Here is a 23,563-nt window from a genome sequence, read left to right as displayed (position 1 = left end):
GAATGTCTGTCTTAGGGGATATTCATATGGCATCATGAAGACCCATTTTGTAACAGTCCAGGCCAGATTTGTCTGAATAAATAATGGTCTTAGTTAAATACTTACTTCTGATTAAGACTTTAAAAATGCGGGGTAGGGCTGGAGAGATGGCTCGGTGGTTAAGGGAACTGGCTGCTCTTCCAGAGGACCCAGGTTCCATTCCCAGCACCACTTGGTGACTTACCATCTGTAACTGCAGTAACAGGGGATCTGATAGCCTCTTCTGGCCTCTGTGGGCTCCAGGCACGCAAGTGGAGCATAGACATATATGGAGGCAAAACACCCCTACACACAAAATAAAAAAAAAAAATTAAAATTGCAATGTATGTTGGTATTTGTCACTTAAGTAGATCAAAAAGCCTGACTTCTAATAAATGTGATATTTTTTTTCTGAATTTATTAGCTTTACGTTTTGAACTCTAAAACTTCCTGGAACTGTGAATGTCGTTTGTGGAGCAAGACAGTCCTTAGTTTAACTTCAAATTTCTCTTACTTCATAGAGGCCATCCAACTGTTTAAAATTATTTATTTATATAAAACATATTACTTTATCCTAGAGTGGTGGGGCTATATGAAAAGATAGTCCCCCCCCCCCCGTTAGAATGGCTTGGTTTTTATTCTGTATGTGTGTTTGCCTGCCTATTTGTCTATGCCATATGCATGCAGTACCAGAGAAGGCCAGAAGAGGGCGTCAGATCACCTGAAACTGGAGTTAAAGAGGGTTGTAAGCTGCCATGGGGATACTGAGAATCGCACCTGAGTCTGCTGGGAGAGCAGCCCGTGGCCTTAACCACTGAGCCATCTCTCCAGCCCAGTTACGTGGGCTGAAAGGTTGCATCTCTCAGGAAGACTGGAAGAACAATGGGCGTTTCCTTTTCTATAGGAACATCTATAGAGTCATTTTCTACTCTTCCATACTTGATTGCCCCATAAAACTTTTTATTGGACCCTGAGTTCTTCTTGGGTCTTGCGGTTTAAATACGCTTGGCCCAGGGAGTGGCTCTATTAGGAGGTGTGGCCTTGTTAGAGGAAGTGTGTCATTGTGGGGTTGGGCTTTGAGTCCCTCCTCCTAGCTGCCTGGGAGACAATCTCTCCTGTTTGTCTTCAGAACAAGGTGTAGAACTCTCAGCTCCTCCAGCACCATGCCTGCCTGCACACTGCCATGCTTCCCGCCATGACGATATTAGACTGAATCTCTTTTTAAGTCACCCCCAATTAAATGTTGTCCTTTATCAGAGCTGCCTTGGTCATGGTGTCTCTTCACAGCAATGGAAACGGTAAGGCTGGCACTACACCACCGATGTGTCTTGCTATCTCATAGTGTGAGACATTCATGGCAAACACTATAAAAACTCTTTATTAATCATCAACTGTGTACAGACGTGCATTGTTTCTGGGACATCACAGATACAGTACACCTGGGTTTACGTATATCCATACAGAAGTCCCTTTGACTTTCAGAACCCCAGGGAGAGGTGCCCCATGACCCAAAGACAGTGTGGCATGCAGGCCTCGGGGAATATCATTTTTAGAATGTGTTTGATAATCTGTTAATGCTAGCTTTGTATATTTTTGCATTCTTCACTTCAGAGGACATTTGGAAGGAAGCCTGGTGTTTATGGGGCTGGCTTTGTAAGAACATTTTAAAATCCTTCTCCTAGCAAGACAGCTAAAGGAGAAGAGATGTACATAGGTTTGTTTTTTTGTTTTGGGGGTTTGTTTGTTTGTTTGTTTTGCCTTAATCCATGAAGGAACACTTGCTTAGATTTCCCTAGGTGCAGAAGCTTTCAGATACGTACTCTTTACACTAAAGCAGTAAGAGACATGTCAGCTTCCTTTGGATTGTGTTTGTGGTTCGCCTCCCCCATTCCCCTCTCCCACTCCTTTCTTTTCATTATCTTCTTTGTTTCATCAGGGTCTTGCTATGTAGCCCTCACCGACTGGCTTACAGCTCACTCTCTACATAGCTGATGCTGACCTTGAACTAGTGGCAATTCTCCTGCCTCTGCTTTCTGATTCCTGAAATCACGAAGTTCCACTTCCGTGTTTTGTTTCTTGCCCTGTGTGAGTGGTGGCATTCTGAGTCTGGTTGGTTCCAAGTTTCAATGTCTCCCACTCTACCCCTCTCCCCAGGCTGGTCTCGTCCTCTCAGGTCCCACAGTTCCTTTCCTCCTGATTCTCCCAGCAGCTGGGATCATGGGGTGCACACAGCATACTGCCATGCTTAGGAAAATGTTTGCCCACAGGACAAAATCAGAGACAGTTACCCTTTCATTTTGAGTGGCTCTGCTCCTCTTCTGTGTGTTTTGGGGAGTAAAGAGCTGTGTGCGCATGCACAGGAGACTTACTCATTTCTGTAAGTTAATCTTCAGATCCCATCACTCACCTATAATGTTACAATCACGTTCTCTCTTTCTCGAAGCACACCAGCACAAGCATTTACAGTGCTAGTCACCCAGAATTCCAGATGCTAAGCAGGGGGAGTTTATATTCTACCAGCGCGTCAACTCTGTAATGAGTCTGATTTGGCTTAATTCCCTTCTACTGTGCCGTCATTTGCTGAGCTGCAGATGGAAGTTTAAGCCAAACCTGCACCATATTGGCGAATGCTTTTCATGAGGCTGTAAGAGTTTGTTGACGTGTCAATTTAAGGGAGTTGAGATCTTTTTCAGGAAGGTGTCCAGAGCTTCACGGAGTGCTGTTTATCAACCTTAATTTGATCAACAACTCGGAAGGCTTCTGTCGTTCTTAATCAATGACAGAGTGTGAAGTAGTTTAGCACAGCTTTGAAAGCCCAGGATTTCTCAGCCAATGCCACAAGAGTGAGTGGGACTATGGAAATGTAGGATGGAATCCACATCTGAGACTTCTTGTCAGAGCCTCAGACACACTGGCCTGACCTCTTTTGAGTTTAGTCTCAAACAGGTAAATATGTATTTTGGCAGCCAGGGAAAGGACAGGGTATTAGATTAACTAGAGTGACACTATAGTAAAATTCCATTTGAATGTTGTATTTATGTAGGTGGGCCTTGGTCATCAATAAAATGGTTTGCTTGTTAAGAGATAAATCAATCAAATGATTCTACTTCTGGGTAAGTTCTTGTGTTTGTTCTCTGTACCCCTCCTCTCTCTCTCTCTCTCTCTCTCTCTCTCTCTCTCTCTCTCTCTGTGTGTGTGTGTGTGTGTGTCTGTGTGAGTGTCTGTGTGTGTGTGTCTGTGGTGTGTGTGATTTATATGTATTTATGGTGTGTAATGTGTGGTGGTGGTGTGTGTGTGTGTGTGTGTGTGTGTGTGTGTTTGTGTGTGTGTGTGTGTGTGTGAGAGAGAGAGAGAGAGAGAGAGAGAGAGAGGTCCCACATGGCTGTTTCTTCTTACTTCCTTATGAAGATAGAACAAACCTGGCCCTTTGTCTCTTGCTTTTGAAAATGAAGTGGTTTTAATATTCCCACTGAAAAATGACACTGTGTAAACCTTATATTTGTCAGCTATTTCTGCAACTCTGTGAATGCTAAGCTGAAAGAGGTTTAGTGGGGTGGATGTTGAACTTTGCTGATCAAAAGGAGATGGAATCTCAGACCTACACAGTTTCCTGGTGGGGCTTGCTGTTCTGTAACTGGAATAAGAGAAGAACTCACCCTGTACAGGCTATCAGATTCTATTGTTTATATACATATGCACATGCATATATATGTGTTAATAATCCATGTATATATACATATGAAATAATACATGTGCATATGTAAATACATGTGTGTGTATGTGTCTATATACAATGAAGTGACGACTATGTGTGTAACAGGAAATCTGATCAGGGTTGTCTCCAGCGTGAGGTGGCAGCAGCCTTGGTCTCTTGGTCTGAAGATGCTTTTTTTTTTTTCTTCTCTTCCCTACAACTTAAAATATGGCGATTAAGAAAATTGCTGGCATTCTAGAGACTTTGAGATATAAACCATGTAGCTGATATGTACTGATATGTACTGATATGTACTCACCCAGCATTTGATCACCATTCAGTTTTATAAACCACGGTCAGTATCCAGAAGGCCAGAAGTATTCGTGCTGAAAGTCTAAAGCATTGTGTGCTTTACACCAGCAGCAAGTATTAAAAACAACTGAAAATGAGAAAAAGGTGTTCTGAGTGAATGCAACCTATGATCCTTGAATTGGAGGCAAATATGAAACTCTATTAGGAAGCCAATTACTCGTGTGTGTCTGTGTGTGTGTGTGTGTGTGTGTGTGCTGTAATAAGTTTACTTTTCAAATTGTACTTTCTGAAGATCAGATTTTTTTTTAAAATAAATCTCCTTTAAGAATGAAGCCGAGGAATTAAATGTCAGTATGGGCTTACCCAGAGCACCCTTTCTATTTCAGCACCTCTAAAACTAACCTGCTATTTTTCTAATGAGCTTCCTGCATCCTGAGTAGCCACACGCCAAGGGTTTACTTGCCTCATGGTGGGCTTGGTGGACCCGGAAGCTGTTCTCAGTGTGAACGTGCACACGAGTGTGCACTCACACCACACATCAGGTCCTTACTTAGTCTTTCTGATTACTGTATAGTCATTGTATAACATGATCGGTTTCAGAAAAGCGTTTCATTCAAGCGGATGATATACGGGGGCCATACTCACCTCACCCCTCTGCTGGTTGGTGTTGGGCCACCTCACATCATCGGAGACATATCTGAGGAGACCCTCAGTCGAATAATTGCCTCCGTCAGATTGCCCGGTCGCTATTTTCTTGCTTAATGGTTGATATTCGAGGCCCAGCCCACTGTGGGTGGGGCTATGTCTGAGCAGGAGGTAGTCCTGGGCCAGTACTGGTTCCTCGCTGGTCTCTGCTGCAGTTCCTGCCTCCAGGTTCCTGCCTTGGCTTCCCTCTGTGATGGAGTGTAACCTGGACGCATGAGACGCAATAAACCCTTTTCTCCCCAGGTTGGTTTTCGTCAGTATTATCTATTTGCATATGACTAGAGTCGCCCCCCATTACCCTTCCCTGTCCTCCTCCACTGATTCCCTCCCATTTCAAAGGAGTCCTCTTTCTACCTTCTGTCATATCATGCCATGTCACATCAGATCTGTGATATACATTAACATATGTTAGATCTAGACGGCAGAGATGAGAGGAAGTATGATACCTGTGTTTCTGGGTCTGGCTTGTTTTCTTTGAAAAGATGATCACACTTGCAAGGAAATCATGACAGGATGGCTCCGTGGATCAGACCACAGAGCCATCTTGCCAGATAACCTGAGTTTGATTCCAAGGACCTATGGAAAGAAAAAGAAAGAGAAAGAGAGAAAGAGAAAGAGAAAGAGAAAAAAAAACTTCCACAAATTGTCCTGGGACCTCCATACATGGGCCATGGGCGTGCACATGTGAATGTGAGCGTGCAAACAAATGAATAAATAAAGCATTTAAAGTGAAAAGCTAGATGTAATTTTCTGATTAACGAATGGTCAAGGACGAAGAGCAAACAGCTCATGCAGTGTGTGTCCTCCAACAACAGAGGACACAGTCACCAATCCTCAAGTGTCCCTCGATCACAGAATAGCAGCCCTCAAACGGGCCCACTGAGCTCATTAATGTCATATTGTCCTGCCAGACAAGGGTTTTGCTGTAGGGGCTGACTAAGAGACTGTCACTCGGTGGGCCAGGAGAATAAAAATGTCCCGTGCGTCTGACACCAATAAACTGCTGACCTTGTTCCTCAAATGGCCCTTCCCATGTGAGCATGTGATTGGATTGTGTTTTACATCAAAAGATGGCCACCCAGCTGATCCAATCAGCTTCATGATTTCCTGGGGGTTCTGCTACGGGTCCACACAAGGGAGGGATGACAGGAATGTCCGTTATGGACAATCTTAAATTGATGCCAAAAGATCTACCCCCTGTCTGGATCTGCTGTGAGGACCAAGCTTGAAACAGAGCCTCTGTCTCCCCCATAGTAAGCACAGGACTCAGCCAGGACTGTCATTCCATTTGGGGGACTCGCTTTTATTTTTCTTGCCCATAACAGAGGTGACTCAGGGTCTTCACTGAGCCCTGCTGCAGAGAGGAATGACGAATCTGGAGTCACATGGTGAGAACAAGAAAGGCCAGTTGGGTTTTGCACTGTGTTCTGGTGTGAGGAGATCCAGCGCACTGGGGCCCACTCAGAGGCCTGGCTTGTCTTCCTTTCAGCACTGGAGACCAAACCCAGGGCCTGGAGCCCTCAATCTGCACACCAAAGTTCTGCTCCTGAGTCTCATGTCTTTCTCTAGAAGGTCCAGTTATGCATGTTACCTTCCTTCTGTCACTGTGTTTATTTTTATGATCTTTTGGCCACAGGACTGTTCCTTTTGATCAAACCTAAGGCCTTGCCCATGCCAGGTAAACCTACTCCCCAGCTATAGCCATTAATTTTTATTGTGATATAAAATGTGGAAAGAATTTACTAGGGTTGTTTGATTAACTTTTTTGGCTAAACAAGAATTCCATTGCATGATTTGGAACACTTAGAAATATGTGCTTTGCCTCAGCCGCATGTGACTCTAAGAAAGTTCTCGTCCTGATGATAAAAGTTAATAATATAAAGGGCTGGAGAGAGGGCTCAGCAGCTGAGAGCACTGGCTGCTCTTCCGGAGGATCAGGGTTCGAGTCCCAGCTCACAATCATCTGTAACTGTAGTTCCAGGGGATCAAATGATCCCTTCTGGACTCCGTTGGCACTGCATGCACATTGTACATACATATATAGACAGACAAATATTCATATACATAAAATAAAAATAAATCTTTTTTAGAATTTAATACTATAATATTAAAAGTCTAAATAATGTACGTTTTATATACTTATAAATATATGATATTTATGCCTTATATTTGTGATACAATCACAAATATAGCTATAAAATAAGCCATAATAATTAAATGAGTCAATGTTTATAAAGTGTTTGGTATTCTTTGTTGTAACTGCTGAACAGTAGCTGTTATTAGTTTAGTTTACTAAATCAATACTTAATTACAGGGATTAACACTAACCTCCCAATGAATTCATGACCTATTAGCAAGTAAATATAGGCTTTTCATTGAGGACATTTTGGTAGAGAGATGTTTCTAGAACCTTAGAAAGTAAACCATCCAAAAAGGTACAAGATAGAATACCCCTCTCCGAAATCTAACTCAGTGTGGTTGTTGTTTAGGTGTTTTTTTTATTGGTTTGTTTGGGACTTTGTTGTTGTTCTCAGTTGTTGTCATTGTTAGTGTTGTCTCCATTGTTGTTGTCATTGTTATTGCTGCTGTCACTGTTGTTGTCATTGTTGTCACCATTGTTTTTGCTGTCATTGTTCTCATTGTTACTGCTGTTGCCATTGTTATTGTTGTCGCCATTGTTGTTGCTGTCATTGTTATTGTTGTCTCCATTGTTATCATTGCTGTTGTTACCATTGTTATTGTTATGTCATTGTTGCTGTCATTGTTAGTGTTTTTGGTGCCATTGTTGTTGTCACTGTTGTTGTTTTGAACTAGCCCCATATTGTGTAGCCCAAGGTGAACTCAAACTCCTGGCTCCTCACTCATACTCCCAAGTGCTGCAGTTATAGGTACCTGCTGCCAAGCCCAGCTGAAGTCACCCATGTGGCTCAGACAGGTAATCTAGCATGGCATCCATATGGGCTGTGGTTCCAGAGCTTACACAATAGACCAGGAACATGAACATTTAGGACCTGGGCCATGCTCTTCCCTCAAACATGAGTTCTAATGTCACCTCCAGAGTCATGCCTTCCTTATCCTTTCTACATACCTTTTCTACATTCCTCCATTATAGCAACAGTGATGTGGTTGGATAATCATGCTTTGCCCAAGTTTGTCTGCACTGAAGCACAACCATCATTTTTCCACCCCATAGCACATTTCAGCTTGTGCTGGCTTTCTTAGTAGTCAGCTAAATGAGAATAATCCTATGAATGAGTATGAAAGGTTTATAGTGAAACGTAGCTGGCATTCTTGTCACCCCTGAATGACACCATTGCTTTATCTCAGGGGTTCTTTATATCTCTTGCTCTAAGCAGAAACTCAGCATCTAAACTCAAGTGACTTCTCTGCATGGATTCAACAAGCTAAACTGTATCATTATGCTCATGGAAATCCCCGTTTTGCATGTCTGTGAAACTCAGAGTAAACTTGGAGTTTATGTGTGTCACAGTCACCCAACGTGAAAGAGTGTTTCTGAGATCAGTCTTTTTGTTGTTTCTCGATGAGTTGGCACCACCAAGAACTGTTATCTGTAAAAATATTAACTTTTCCTACATGTCATTTATAATCCATGGATTTAATTTACTCCCAAACCTTTCAAATACTTTGGCCAAATTGGAAGAAAACCAGGCTTGGAGAGAGCTCCCACTGAAGTAATCTAACTCTTTCCTGACTGATCAAAGTCTCTTTCCCATGAGGAGGGTGCTGTCAGCTCTATTTACTTGGAGAAACGGATTGCCTTCCTAGAAAAACCAAATAAACTCTGAACCCAGAGATTTTATCAGTAGGTAAGGTGCACGTGTCCCGAGCACCATTCAAGATGGACGTGCCTGCGTGATCGTTCCTTTCCCATCTTTAAATGCTTGCTTATATGTGTGGTCCACATCAAGTGAGTAGGCCCAGCTCCTGCCTTCTGCGGACTTCACAATCAGACAACTTTAATGAAAGAGGAGATATGGAGAATTTGTAGAGAGAAAAAAAACTCTGTTTAAAGAAATGTCTTGCCTATGGCAGGCCTTTGCTGGGACCCAGGTTCACTGGCCTGAGGAGTGTTCAGAGGAAGACTGGACTTGTCATCTCAAGAAGGGAAGAAATGGGTTGAGGAATATTTAATAAAACCTGTGATGGGCTGGAGAGGTGGCTCAGAGGTTAAGAGCACTGACTGCTCTTCCAGAGGTCCTGAGTTCAATTCCCAGCAATTGGGACCCGATACCATGTTCTGGTGTGTCTGAAGACAGCTATAGTGTATTCATATAAATAAAATAGATAAATCTGTTTTTTAAAAAATCTGTGACAAGTGAACCTGAAGAAGACTTCAGGACACAGGAGAGAGTATGAGCAAGTGCTGAAGGTGCTGCCTGGTCCAGGGAGTTCCAGAGAAAGAGAGAGAGAGAGAGAGAGAGAGAGAGAGAGAGAGAGAGAGAGAGACACAGACTCCATCCGGTAACAAGATCATTGACGATCCTGCCAAAGGGTCTTGTTTTATCCGGTCCAGCCTGAAGTCACTGGGCAGTTCATGTGGGTTTTAAACACAGATCAGTTTGGCCTCATTCCTACTCCATTTCCGAGTCTTGGCTAAGAATAGAGAGAGGGAGAATCAATGGCCAGGATGTCCCAGGACATGACAGGGACTCAGAACAGGGTAATGGTGGGAGAGGCGGGAAGAGAGCAGATACAAGGCTCTTGTTTGAGGCAGCAGAACTCCCAGGGTTGTATCTTTCTTAGGTCCAACCTATATTTTATATTAACATGAATTTTTTTAAACGTATGATTCTTGCCTGGGGAGGTGGCTCAGCAGGCTCATGCCGTGGAGCTTGAGTTCAGATCCCCAGAACTCGTGGGAAAAGCTCGCTTAGTGTGATGATCCACCCATGATCCCAGTGTGCTAAAGACTCTGGCTAGACATACTAGATGCAGTGATGAGTTCTGGGTTCACTGAGAGACCCTGGCTCACACATAAGGTGGAGTGAGAGGAAGGCATTCGATATCAACCTTAGGTCTACACACACATTTGCACAAACACACACTCACACACACACAGAATCAGGAAGGGCCCCAAAGACACCACTCTTTTTTTTTTTTTTTTTTTTTTTTTTTTTTTTTTTTTTTTTTTTTGGTTTTTTGAGACAGGGTTTCTCTTCTCTGTGTAGCACTGACTGCTGTCCTGGAACTCACTCTGTAGACCAGGCTGGCCTCGAACTCAGAAATCCGCCTGCCTCTGCCTCCCAAGTGCTGGGATTAAAGGCATGCGCCACCACTGCCCTGCCAAAGACACCACTCTTAACAAACAAGTTAGAGGTGATCTTGTCAACGGCTTTTATTATATTTGTGGGCAGTGTAGTTTGGTCCTCCGGGTGGGTACATTCCACTGTGCTTTCCCCCTAGGGACAGCATTGTGCTTTCCAGAGCCAGGACTTGTGGAAGTTATTTCTGGGGAAACTAAAGAAAGCCTGTGTTTGTCTTTTCATGCAGGTCACATGCCATCCTGCCAGGCCAGGTTTCCAGCACCTCCTCTGTTCCTTGATTGGAGGAAACTTTAGAAACAGCAGTAACTCCATCTGCCAGGCCTAACCTTGTCAATGTCAGATGGCTGCAGAGTACTCTGGTCATAGGTACCAAGTAATGGCCATTGATCAGTTACCACAAGAGGAAGGAAAGCATAGATGCAACTAATACAGAAAGTAAACACTAGACTGGAAACTTTGTATCTGCCATGGTGAATCGTCTCAGTCCTCAGAGTGATCGTGGCAAACTGGAGAGGCTCACTTTTTAAGTAGGTGTTCATCAATGGTAACCTTTCAGGACACTGTGTCCACGTGGCCTTTACACTACAGCTTTCTGTCTCTTCTCAGAACACTTCTTAACTAGGATCAGGTAGACTTAGAGCGATCCAGGTGAGGACAAATACACAGTGGGGCAGCTCTTCCACAAAAGCCTTGTGGCTACACCCACAGAAATCCTTCCCCACTTGCTTTTCAATAGTCCTACTCAACAGAAATTAAATATCTAAAATATTATCATTATAATATATAAAAATCCGAATAGGAAGTATTTTACATTTCTTTCTTATATGTAAACATTTTAGACTTTCTGGGCATGGTGCTGCACATCTTTAATTCTAGCATTTTGGCAGAAGCAGGCAGATCTCTCTGTAAGTTTGAGGCCAGCCTGGTTTACAAAGTGAGTTCCAGGACAGCCAGGGCTACACAAGGAGAAACCCTGTCTCGAAAAACAAAAACAAAACAACAACAAAAAAGAATTTCAGACATACTTTGCTCTATCAGCACAGACAAATGTAAGTGAATCTAAAACATCTATATTAAAGTTCATAGAATATGCAGTTGAAACATATATGCAAATTGTTCTGAGCCTACTTGCAGAGCTTTTTATGTAACTGAACCAAATATGAATTTTAAATTAGGATTTGCATTAATTACAACAGAGACTGTTCCTTCCTCTCACTAGCCACACTTCAAGTGTTATGTGATGAGGAACAACAAGCAGGTGGATTTTTTTTTTTTTTTTGGCTAATTGTTTTTCTAAGTAGTTTCTAGACTTTTAGATATTGGAGTCATTTCCTAATGTTAGGATACTGAACTTCACAGTCTGGATTTCATCTGGGAATTGGTTCTTCCTGGTCATGCTTAGCAATGACTGACACTCTGGCTATCATTCTGCCCACCAGACTCTTACAAAACTTCCCTTTTCCTTATTAAAAAAAAAAAAAAATCAAAACTTTATGTGTATGAGTGCCTGCCTGGGGTATGTGCACCACATGGGTGCAGTGCCCACGGAGGCCAGAAGAGGGTGCTATAACCCGTAGAACTGAAGTTACAGATGGTTGTAAGCTGCCATGTGGGTGCTTACAGAGAGAGAACCTGTGTTTTCTGCAAGAGCAGCAAGTGCTCTTAACTGCTAACCCATCTGTCTAGACCCTACAAGATCTCCTTTGAGTAGATCTTTATACTTTAGCTGAAGAAGCATATATTTATTCCTAAATGATGCTGAACAATTTCTGTTTTCCATGTTCTGTGTGTGAATTCATCACCTTTGTAAAACAATACTGGTCTTAGGCTGTTTTCACAGTCCCATGGCTAATTAGTGAAAAAAAAAAAAATTGCCTTTGACCATGGATTTATGGGACCATGTCAACATGGAATCCACAGTTTTCTTATTGGGTTCAGTTGAATCCCTGATATTCTGCTTTGGTTAGTTGGAACCTTACCAGAAGAAGGACCCTTTTGCAAAATGGGTTTGGGTTTGAGTTTGGATTTGTTTGTTTGTTTCAGTTCTAAAAAACCATCAGCAAACCCCAAATACAAGGTGGATTTCCCAGTGTGCTTTTTGTTGTTTTGATAAAGCACAGACCAAAAGTAACGAGAAAGAGAGGGCTTATTTGGCTTATGGGTCACAGTCCATCACTGAGGGATGCTAAGGCAGAAACTGAAGCAGAGACCACAGAGGAATGCTGGTCAGAGGCTTGTCATCTCTGCCTTTCTCAGGCCAGGACCTCTCGCCCAGGGATGGCAGTGCCCAGGGTGAGCTGGGTCCTACTTCAACACTCTGCAATCATGAAATACCCCACAGTCGTGGCCACATGCCAGTGTTATGGAGGCGATTCTTCAGTTGAGACTCTCTCTTCCCAGGCTGTCTAGGTTTGTGTCAATTGACAAAAACTGACTGTGACAGTGTAGTTAGGGGAAAAACAAGCAGACTGATCTATTCACACAATCCTTTGAGAGCAGGGTAAGGGAGATGCTTTGAGTGAGATGTGTCCCCCATAGGCTGAAATATTTGAATTATTGGTCCCCAGTTGAGGCGCTGTTTGGGGAGGTTTTGGTTTGGCCTTGCCGGAGGATATATGTACCTGGGGATGGCCTTTGAGAGTAAAAAGCCCTGCCTACTTTCAGGTCACTCTGATATTTGTACTTCCATAAGCTCTCAGAGTCTTGTTCCTGTAATCATGCCTGTAGTGTGTTGTTGTGGCCATGATGGGCACGTTACCCCTCTGGACCAGGAAGCCCACACTTCCTTCCTCGAGTTGCCCTGGTTGCCGTCTTTTATCCCAGCAACAGACAAGGAACCAATAGAGTGGGACTGAGGATGTATTAGTTACTTGGGTTGTCTCTGTGAAAAAAACATGGGACAAAAAAAAAATGTAAGGAAAGGAGGATCAGGTTTAGCTCAGGCAGGGCCGGCAGGACTGTGGGAGCTTGTGGCAGGTGTTCCAGAAGCAGAGAGTGGATGTTGGTTCTCTTCCCCCTTTTAATTCAGTCCAGGATCCCAAGGAATGGTCTCACCCATGTTAGGGTGGGTCTTCCTATTTCAGTTAATACTTTATTAGTTTTAAGCATAACAATTAATTAACGATTATTAAAATTAATAATGCAAACACACAGGCTTACACACACACACATACACACATATAGATAGTGAAAAATAATAAAAACAGACTTAAAAGCCGGGTGTAGTGGCACACATAGAGGAAAATCGGAAGTTCAGGCTCACCTTGGCTGCATAGGGAATTCAAGGCCAGCCTGAACTGAATGAGACTCTGTCTTGAAAAACAAAAAGACAAAATGTAACTTAATAGAAAAATTGATATTTGATATTTTTAACGACAATATTGATCTTTTTTTTTTTTTACTCAGTCCATTTCTATGTGTAAATTTCTCACTTAGATTTGCTTCTAAATCAAACCAGCAAAGATGGCTCCTAAGCGTCAGGGTTCATCGGTGTGAGAATGTTCAGTGTGGGAAGAGGTCCTATCTACACGTTCATATACTGCAGGCTCAGTCACCAGTTAACTGCTGTTTGGAACTATAAGCAGACAGTTCCAGACGCAATTCATAAATTTTAAGTTGCTGCTCAGAATAGTATGATGAGATCCCATCACGTGACTCACCCCTTCTAGCAGGGGCCGACTGTATACACTACAACTGAGACTTATTTCATTATTAATCTAATTGTTATTAGCTTTATAAGGAGCCTAATAGATAAGTTAGGTTTTAGCCTATGTATGTGTATGAAACGACTGTGGTACATATGAGATTCCATAGCGTCCTACATTTCACCTATAGCTTCTTTGAATCCAACCCTTCGTAGGGTGTCACTCTATAGGAATGAATGCCTCCTATCTTGATCCGTTTTCTATTGCTGTTAAAAGGCACCATGACTAAGACAACTTATACAAAAAGAGTTTATTGAGGGCCTTCCAATTTCTGAGGGCAAGTTATAACTTTCGAGAGAGGAGCCTGGCAGCAAGCAGGCACGTGGTACTGGAGCAGCAGCTGAGAGCTGCCCGGGCTGTCCTGGAACTTACTTTGTAGACCAGGCTGGCCTCGAACTCAGAAATCCTCCTGCCTCTGCCTCCCAAGTGCTGGGATTAAAGGCGTGCGCCACCACCGCCCGGCTGAGAGCTCACATCTTAAGACAGCAACCGAGAGGCAGGAAGAGGCATAGAGGGGTAAGAGACAGATCCTAGAGAGCTAACTTGTCCTGGCCCGGGCCTTCGAAACCATGAAGCTTACTCTCGGTGACATACCATATCTAACATGGCCTCACCTCTGGATCCTTCCCAAATACTTCCACCAACTGGGGACTAAGCATTCAAATATATAAGCCTATGAGGACCATTCTTGTTCAAACCACCATAGTTAACAAGATTCAGTGCTCACCGGGGGTCTGCTTCTCCCCTCAGGGTAGCCAGGCACTGTGTGTCCCAGGGCAGACTGAAAGGAATGAAGCCTAGCAGGGCAGGTGGGTAACACAGGATCCCGGATGGTGTGAGTGTGGGAGAAATAAGGAGAAATAGCCTTCTCCGAATAAATATATGGATCCTTTCCTGCCTGCTTACTTTCTAACTAGTATTTTTTTTTCTACTTAAACAGCAAAGGACCCCCTGTCTAGGGAATGGTGCTGCCCACAGTGGGCTGGGTCTTCCCTCATCAATTAGTCAAGACAAACCTCCCACGGACATGCCCACAGGCTACCTAGATCTAGATGATTTCTTACTAAGACTCTCTTCTCAGGTAATCTTAGGTTGTGTCAAGTTAACAGCAAAGAAACCATTCCATCCGAATTTATACTTTAAAAAAAGGTGTAATATTATAAAGACCAGACAAAAATTTAGATTTGCAAATCCTGGTTCAAACGATGTTTTGTTAGATGCTGATGTGTTCAACCCCTAACTGTGCTGACCTGGACTCCAGTGAAGGGCCAATCAGGGCTTGTTGCCCATTGTGAGGTGTTCATGTATTTAGAAATTTTAAATGAAGCCTCTACAGATGGGTTTACCCTTTACTTTTAGCAGAATGTCCTTTGAACATACGATTTTTGCTGCTATTTGAGAGCTATCCTTAGCTGTTAAGGGTTACTAGAAAGTCTGCACTAAACGCAGCAACAGTATTGTCGACTTTTGTCATTCACTGTGTGAATGCCTTCTGCCAAGTGGGCTTGCTTAACTATTCTTTGGGCTTAGTGTATCCAGTTTGCTGAGGGTTTAACAACTAAACAAACTTGTTTGGCTTACATGCCGTGACACTTTACCTTAATGCATGTATTAATCTATGCATGTATAGTACACAGATTTTTGTATAGCACCTGGATTCTGTGACAGTTTGAGGCACAAACTCTGCATGGCTCTATGAAGGGGAGAACAGGGGAAGTCTGAGCAAACCTCATGGGGTTTTTTTTTTTTGTTCTTGTTCTCTTTAGTGTGTGTGTGTGTGTGTGTGTGTGTGTGTGTGTGTGTGTGTTAGAACTTGGCAGGTAGACAGCTCTGTTCAAAGGGGGACTGTTTTAACTTCCCTTACGCATTCCTTGGCAATGGGAGGCAAACACCTAGTAACTCAATTAACCATTTTTAGTGAACAGTCCCCACAGGCTACCGGCAGCTTTCAAACCTGAACCACTAACAGAATCCTTAAAAATGGTGCATCTGGGGCTGAAGTGAGATGGCTCAGCAGTTAGGAATCAGGGCAATAGTCATGCCAAAATACTGACCCTAAAACAGGAGCATGGGAAAGGTCACAGCAGGGGTCACACAGGCACTGTGGGGCTGATGGAGGTCTGTGAGCTAACAAATGGAAACCACCAGAGAAAATGTTTGAGAGGAAAAGCACGCTGTGTGATTTTTGTAACAGAAGTTTCTTAGGGTAAAAAACAAAACAAAACAAACGTAGGCTCCAGCAATCCTAACAGGCCATCCATTCTGACAGGCGGATTAAGCAGACAGATAATCATAAAAGGCAGCGTGAGATTTGTTCGATGTGGTGACATCTGGAAGAGATAAAGGACCCTAGTGACTCCTTTTTAAAATGTTTAATATTCATACATGTATATAATGTGTTTAGATCAAATAATGCCCCCATTCCCTCCTCTCCAGTTCCTTCCCTATCCCTCCCAACTGAATCTGTATTCTCTTCTCTCGTTCTCTCTCTCTGCACACACCCATGCACACATGCACACATGAGCACTTGTGTGCGCGTGCGCGCACACACACACACACACAGAGTCCATCTAGTGCTGCCTGTATGTGCATGGGTATGGGACAGATGTGGCTCAGGGGCCACGTCTCTGAAGAAACCTTAGTTTTCCTCCCCCAGCAGCCATCTGTGGCCAGTATCTCCTCAGACAGGTGTGGGAGTGCATGAGTCCATCCCCCACGCACCCACATTGGGGATTCAGGTGCCTCCATCTTAAGCATGCAGTCTGAACAGCTCCAAATTTGTGTGTCCAACTGCACTGCAGCCGTGTCTGGCAAATGCTCTCTGACTCCAGACACCTGCTCCCTCAGGCTCTCACTGCCTCATCTTCTACAATGATCTCCCACTGAGCCCCAAGGCAGACTTTAGGGTGATGACTTGCGCTATAGGCTCACGTAGAGGAAGAATTGTGGCAAAGGGCAAGGTTATGCATACGAAGAAATCTAGATGAGGGTGAAGCCCTCACTTCTTGAGGGTCAAGGCGGCTGTTAGAAGATAGGTGCTTCTGCTTTAGGGGACACCCCAAGCTCATGGACAGCTGCCCTCTTTGCCCTGTGAAGGTTTGCTATTCCTGGGTTTCCAGATGAGTTAGCGTCACCCTTTAACCCTTTAAGGACACAGCGTTGTGCCTTCAGGCACAGTACAAGCACGCAATGCATATGGAGGTGTCAATTTTTCATGTTGCTTTTAGTCACTTTGTGGGCCCAACTTAGGAGTCAGCACTTTCAGCAAAGCAATTTCTAGGGGTTGGCAAGACGGCTCAGTAGTTACGAGTACTGGCTGCTCTTGCAGAAGAAACCTGAGTTCAATCCTAGGCACTCATAAGGCAGTTCAAGACTGTTTGTAACTCTCGTTCCAGGAGATTCGACGGTCTCTTCTGGCCAACAAGGGCATTGCATGCCTGTGGCTCACAGACACACGTGCCTTCAGAACACCCAAATGCATAAAATATGCTTAAAATTTTGTAAAGGAACTTCCATTCTCCCGTTCCCCTTTTCTTCTTGCTAACACAGACTCCCACCATAGTCTCCTCACCGGGGTGGGGCTAGCGGGCCTGCTCACTTCCCAGAGAAGGCTTGATCCTTGGAAGACCACAGAGCATCTTTGAGTGAGTGGGTGAGGCACACCTGGTCGGAAGAACACTGCCCTACCAGTGGCTAGGGTCCAGAGGCACACACCTTGTGACAACATATGCCAGTGTTTCCTAGAGGCTCTCCTGGTTGACTGTTCTCGCTTGCCTTTGTTCTCAGAGTGTGTCTTTAGACCAATGCTGGCAGTCTGTTGAAAGACTCTCCTCTCAGGCACAATGATACATTGTCTTCCCGGGGTTGTTTGCCCTTGCTTCCGTTTCTGCAGGGCTGAGGCAAGGCTGCAGGTGATGTTTGCTCACGTGACCCAAATGTTCTTACAAGGCCTTGTTAACATGCCTCAGAGGTCTTTTGGCCCTGAAATCTTTCTTAACTAGACTGAATGAATGTGTTCTCTACTAGGCTGTCATAGAATGGCATAGATGAGGCCTTGGGAGATCCGCCCCATTCCCAAATGCTGGCCTGTTAACTGGCCTTGTTGTGTAGAGCTTCTGCAGGCAGCCATATTGTTGAGATTTCACGGCTGTGTGGCTTCCCTGTGATGTCTAGAAGACGCTATCTCGAATCAGACATCCTGCTTCTGGGTTCTTGTACTCTTTCACCCTTTCTTCCAGATGTTCCCTGAGGCTTAGGTGTAGGGATTGGATTGCAGGTGCATCCCGGGGAATGGGGAGCCCTCTGGTTAACTGTCCCCTGCATCTTGATCAGTAGTGACTATCTGTAATGGTCTCTGCTGCAAAAAGAAGCAGAGGAGGGAGGGTCATGTTTATCTGTGGGCGGAAGGTAAGCATTTACAATGCAGCGAGGCCTATACTGTGAAACCTTACTTTGGAGACCTGTTGTTTATAAGGCCAGCGAGGAAAGCATACACGACAGACCTCCATTGATTACCTTTCTTCTCACCTTAAGGATTTCGATTGTATAGGTAGTGACACCAACAGCTGGCCAGTGGCCTGTCACCCTTTCTCAGTAGAAATCCGGGTAGAAGAGAAGCTTAGGCGCTCGTCTGAGGCAGTTTTTTAAGTTATTGGTGCGGGGACGCGCATGCACATGCTGTGACCTGCATGTGAAGGTCATAGGCCAATTTTACGGAGCCGCTTCTCGGGTGCCGTCTTTACCTTTGCATCAGGATCACGCTCAGGAGCGCAGGCTTGTACTGAGACACCGTACTCACTGTGGTTGGCCTGGAATTTACTATGTAGCCCAGGCTAGCCTCATACCTAGGAGTTTCCTGAGTGTTGGGATTATAAGCCTTTTTTAAAAATTGGACCTAATTTTGCAATACCAGGGAAGTCAGCCCGAAAGAGTGTTTCCCTAGCCTGCTCAGGAGGTGACCAGAACAGCTGGTTAATATAGACTTAATGGGAGGGGGACTTGTACCCTTCACCTGTAGACCTTCATCCAAATACAGTGTTTACACCAATCATGCAAATGAATAATTGTGCTTACACCAGTAACAGCATTGTCCTGTTTGCAGGACTCACTTTATTCGGTCCCACCCTTCCCCCTCTGCCATCCCCTGTAGTCCCCTCAAGGGGGGGTGGGGCTGGGCAGGTAAGGCTTCCGGGTCATCTAGAGTTCATTAAGGCTTCTCCTTAGCGGAAAGGCTGGTGCACACTACCAGTTATTTGACCAATCCTGGCCCGGGCTGGGTCTTTGAGAGTGGGGTTTGTTATGAAGCCATATCACGCGGCTTCCTCGGGGCTGTAAAGCAGCAGGTGCCAGCACTGAGCGCAGCCTGGCTAGCTGTTTGAGTGACAACCCTCTACTTAGGACAGCCCAGTGCACCAGGAAAGAGTTTAACAGCTGTCAATTAGGAAGTCAACGGTCCACATATTTATCGGTTAATACCAGGAGTACTAACAATAAGCAGTAAAAAGCTTATTATCCTATTATTGGTATCAACCATGTTTGACCTCACTTCTACCGGTGTCTAACGCCTACCCAGAGCCTCAGGGAGAAGTGGACCTTCCCATAGGCCCCCAACTATTCAATATTTCTTAAATATGATTTCTTCCAGCAGTACTTAAGCTGGTACCTAACTACTTTTGTTACTTCTCATAATATAATTGGGTGGGGAAACTACAGCAAGAAGGACTGGAAGCAGTTACCCAAAAATAGACAGTACAAGCTTCATCCGGCTCCAGGCTTATAAACATCTCTGTTGCCACACCCCTTCCTGTAAGCTTGCTAACTTCCTGGCGTGTGATGTGGGGGCGTGGCCTTTGACTTTAAACTGAAGTATTTGCGGTCTTGCTACCTGGCTTTTGTGTTTTGAGATGGGAGGTCTTACCTCCCATCCTGGCCTGAAACTCACTTCCCTCCTGCCTCAATCTCTTTACTGCCCGGATTACCGTGTTGCCTGCTGGAAGGGAAACATTTTATGAAATTAGATTAAGGATTAAAGAAAAAAATATAACCTTTAAAGCCATTCATCCCAATATGTGAGGGCTACCGTGGAACTATTTATTAAACATGTCAGGAATCCAGTTCACGTAAAATGTAAATTCAATAATGTTCAAGTTAAATGTAAATTATGCTAACATACTTTAAAGTGTATGGAATTGATGCAGAATTATTAATAAATAACTTGGATGTAAATTTTTTTCTACTCTTCTTAAATTTGCTTTTATTTTAAGGTTTATTTTTTAGTTTTACTGTTTTTGTTCATGCGTATATATGTGTCTATCCCACATGTATGGGTACTCACGAAAGCCAGGAGAGGTTGTTAGCCTCCCTGAAACTGGACTTACAAGCATCTGTGAACTACCCAATATGAATGAGTGTTGGGAATGGAACTGGGGTCCTCTGGAAGAGCTGCAAGGACTGTTAGCCACTGAGCTGTTTCTCCAGGCTTTAAAAATGTATTCATTTTCATTTTATGTATATGGGCAGTTTGCTTTATGTATACTACCTATGTGCAGTGCTCTTAGAAAGCAGATGAGGGAGCCAGATTTCTTTGAACTGGAGTTACAGAAGGTTGTGAGCCATCATTGTAAGTGCTGGGATCTGAACCCAGGTCCTTTGCCAGAACAACCGGTGCTCTTAACCACTGAGCCATCACTCTCCAACCCTAGCTCCTCCTACTCTTGATGTTTATCCCTTGCAATGTCAAAACATTTCAATTTATAATAGTGATTTAAAATAGAGTTCTTTCTAGATTGTTTCACTGTTTTTTCCATGTATCGGTAGTATAGAAAACCATCTACACCCAAACAATTCAGACGAATTTTTTATTGAAGATTTTTTTTTTAATGCATTGCTCTCTTCAGGGTTCTTGAACTGGCAAGGTCTGCCTTTTTTATAATTATTAAAATATACTTAGATTGCTATTCCTTATGGCCTATAAATCTGCTTTTGTTTGCTGTCTTATGATTTTATTATCAATGCTGGCCATCCACTGACAGTTGGATAGCTGTCTCCTCACCCTGTCAGCGACCTTCTCCCACACATAATTTGTTGTTTAGTTCAGCATACACTGCAGCTGGAGGACAGGCTTCTTAGTGTTGTCTGATAGAGGAGAAGACGGGCTGTATGGAACTGTGAATGTGGCTCAGGTGGTAGAGTGCTTGTCTGAGTTGCATGAAGCCTGGGTTCAATCCCCAGCAGCACACAAACTGGGGGAGTCACACCTCTAATCTTAGTGCTTAGACATGCAGGCAGGAACTTAGTCACTGGAGGTCCACACTCAGCTACATAGTGAGTTGAAGGCCAATGGGTGGGAGAGGGGAGGGAGGGAGGGAGGGAAGGAGAGAGGGAGAGAGGAAGGAAGGAAGGATGAACAGAAGGAAGGAAGAACGGAAGAGGGGAGGTAAGTTGGAATAGGTTGGGTATGGAGGACATCATCAAAGAGATTGTTTTTTGCTGGACACAGTAGCATATACCTATGATACCATCCATCTTGAAGCTGAGGCAGGAGGATTGTGAATTCTAAGGTAGTCTGGGGGAGGGGGGAGATCAGCCTATTCTTATACTACTTTTGGTTAATTTTTTGGGTAATTAGCATCTATACAAGGAGTGGAAGATAAGCCAAGAGTTGTGTACCACACCGTAAACCCAGCACTCAGACAGAAGCAGGGGATCGGCGGTTTGAGATCAGCCTACATAGTGAGATAGTCTCAAAAAACAATATCTAGGCTTGGCCGTGAATGGCTGTCATCTTGAGAGTTTGGAAAGGGAAGGCAGGAAGATCAGGCCTAACCTATGCTACATACTTCGTCTCAAAACAAACAAACAAACAAAAACAACACAAAACAAAACAAAAACAAAAGCTGGTCCTTGAAAAGATAATTCGGGAGACTCCTCAATTCAAAGCCATCATGGGCTATACAGTGAGCCCAAAGCTATCTGGGCTCCATGGCTCCGTGGCTCTAGAGGAACCACCTCTAACAAGCAAACACATAAACAAATCATTTTTCCTCTATGTCCACTGTTTTAAGTAGTGTTCTGTGAATTGAATTACAGATCTTAACACTTGTAAGGCTAATAACACAAGAGCCCTGAAGCTTACAAACAGCACTAAAAACAAAACAAAAAAAAATGGATTCTCAAGTTAGAAACGGAAAGAACAAAACTCAATCTTCAGACCCCCAAACACAGACACCTCCACAGTCACGGTGTTGTCTTAGAATTATTTTGGATTCTTTAATCAGGTGTCACCGATGCCACATCTGCCATCACGGCCAGCTCTGTAAAAATAAACTCTGAGTCCCAAGCACACAGGCTGCAGGGGGACATGGGGGCATCTCTGCTGGCATTGGCCTCTCCAAGATCACTCTAAGTATTTGTTTGGGTAATTGGACATTCTTCCCCCTCCCTGGGGAATGTGTCCGCTCCTTCCGGCACCTCTCCTCCCATGCTGCTTTGTAATTCCAGCCTCCATTACTGAAGAAAAACATTCAATTAGTCCCAGTCAAGAATAGAAAATGACTTGGGATTCCGGGCTCTTCGCAGCTGTGTCTGTGTTGGGGAAGATTTTCATTGACCTTATAGAATTTTTCTGAGGATAATGCTATTGAAAGACCAACTTGTACAGCCGGGGTGTTGTGGTTTGTGCCTTTAATCCCAGCATTCAAGAGGCTCAGGCAGACAGGCTCTGTGGGTTCGAGGCCAGCCTGGGCTACATAGGGAAACTGGTCTGAAAAACAATTACTTCCCTAGGCATTGTCTCATTGGCCTGTTGCTGGTTCCTTTTGAGGCAGCACACTTAATATTAGTAAATACCAGCTTCTTTATAAAAAAAATTATTATTATCAAATTTGAAACCAATCACCTATGAAATTTACAAGTTACATCAACAGGTGTCCAGCGTTCTGTTTTCCCTCCAGGCCGTGTGGTTTCTGGCTGACTCTTGGCTTCCAGCAGGAATTCTCCACTTTGAGTTTTGTCTGGACGAATGTAAGCTGTTTAAAGCTGTTTGTACTTGTAGCCCAGAGGCCCTGGTTCCCAGAGCAACCGCTTCTCATCCACACTGTCTTATCTCTGCCCCGAGGTTTCTCCAGCACCGGGAAGCACAGGCTCTGCCAGTGGGCTCTGCGGGGCTGCACGTGTGTTTGGTTTGCGTGGACTGTTAGGACACGCGGTGGGTCAGGCTCATGTTCCTGGAGTGCCCGGAGCGACTTCGCTAATCTGTCAGTATAGTATGTTCTCGTGGATAAATATAGACAGACGGGGCACTCTGAGTTAGAGCTCACTGTCGTACTGTGCAGCTGGTATGAACAGCCCGCCCTGGAGGGAACGCCTGTTTTAGTTTTATTCTACTGTAGGTTTTTCCTCATCTGACGAAAAAATACACCTGGGACCTTATGATAGCTGTGAGCAGCGGGACCATGGGACCCATTGTTATGCTTTTTGGCTTTGAAACGTAGTCTGAGTTGCTCTTCTGGGCTGTTTGGATTTCACTTCAGGCCCATGGAGATTACAACGGCTTGTTGGAGAAGATCCTGTGTGATCAGCCTCATCAAAGGTCTGGGTAGGTTTGAAGGGCTGTTCTATCTGGTGGTGGGACGTTTTCAAACTGAGAGCAGGAGACTGGGAGGTGGGGGGCGGGGGGTGGCGGGAGCAGGGGTGGGGGAGGGGAGCCTTTTCCTGTAGGCACAGGGACTGACTTAGAACTTGGCTGTTCAGACAGGAACCAAAGCCTTTGAGGCCTTCTGTTTGGATCTGTAACATCTCAGGAGTAAGAGTTCTACTTTTGTATGGCGCCATGGACAAGCAGCTGG

At 44.2% G+C, this 23,563-nt stretch overlaps 1 protein-coding gene across 7 annotated transcripts in view; it reads left to right on the top strand.

Annotated features, from left to right (window-relative positions):
- The window catches only part of Fry (FRY microtubule binding protein), a 374,882-nt gene that overhangs the window by 152,879 nt on the left and 198,440 nt on the right, over positions 1-23,563 (top strand). Inside the window, exon 1 of one of the 7 annotated variants that reach the window (XM_076923843.1) lies at positions 23,098-23,313. The exons of the other annotated variants lie outside the window; for them this stretch is intronic. Coding sequence (XP_076779958.1) covers positions 23,253-23,313 — 61 coding nt within the window. The 5' untranslated portion in view covers positions 23,098-23,252. Of the gene's footprint in view, positions 1-23,097; positions 23,314-23,563 lie in introns of those variants that run through there. 7 annotated transcript variants of the gene reach the window in all.

The sequence above is a fragment of the Arvicanthis niloticus genome, chromosome 24, assembly GCF_011762505.2.
Source record: "Arvicanthis niloticus isolate mArvNil1 chromosome 24, mArvNil1.pat.X, whole genome shotgun sequence".
In the NCBI taxonomy this organism is placed as follows: Eukaryota; Metazoa; Chordata; class Mammalia; order Rodentia; family Muridae; genus Arvicanthis; species Arvicanthis niloticus.
Note: the sequence above shows the minus strand (reverse complement) of the source record. Positions and strands in the feature narration are given on the sequence as shown.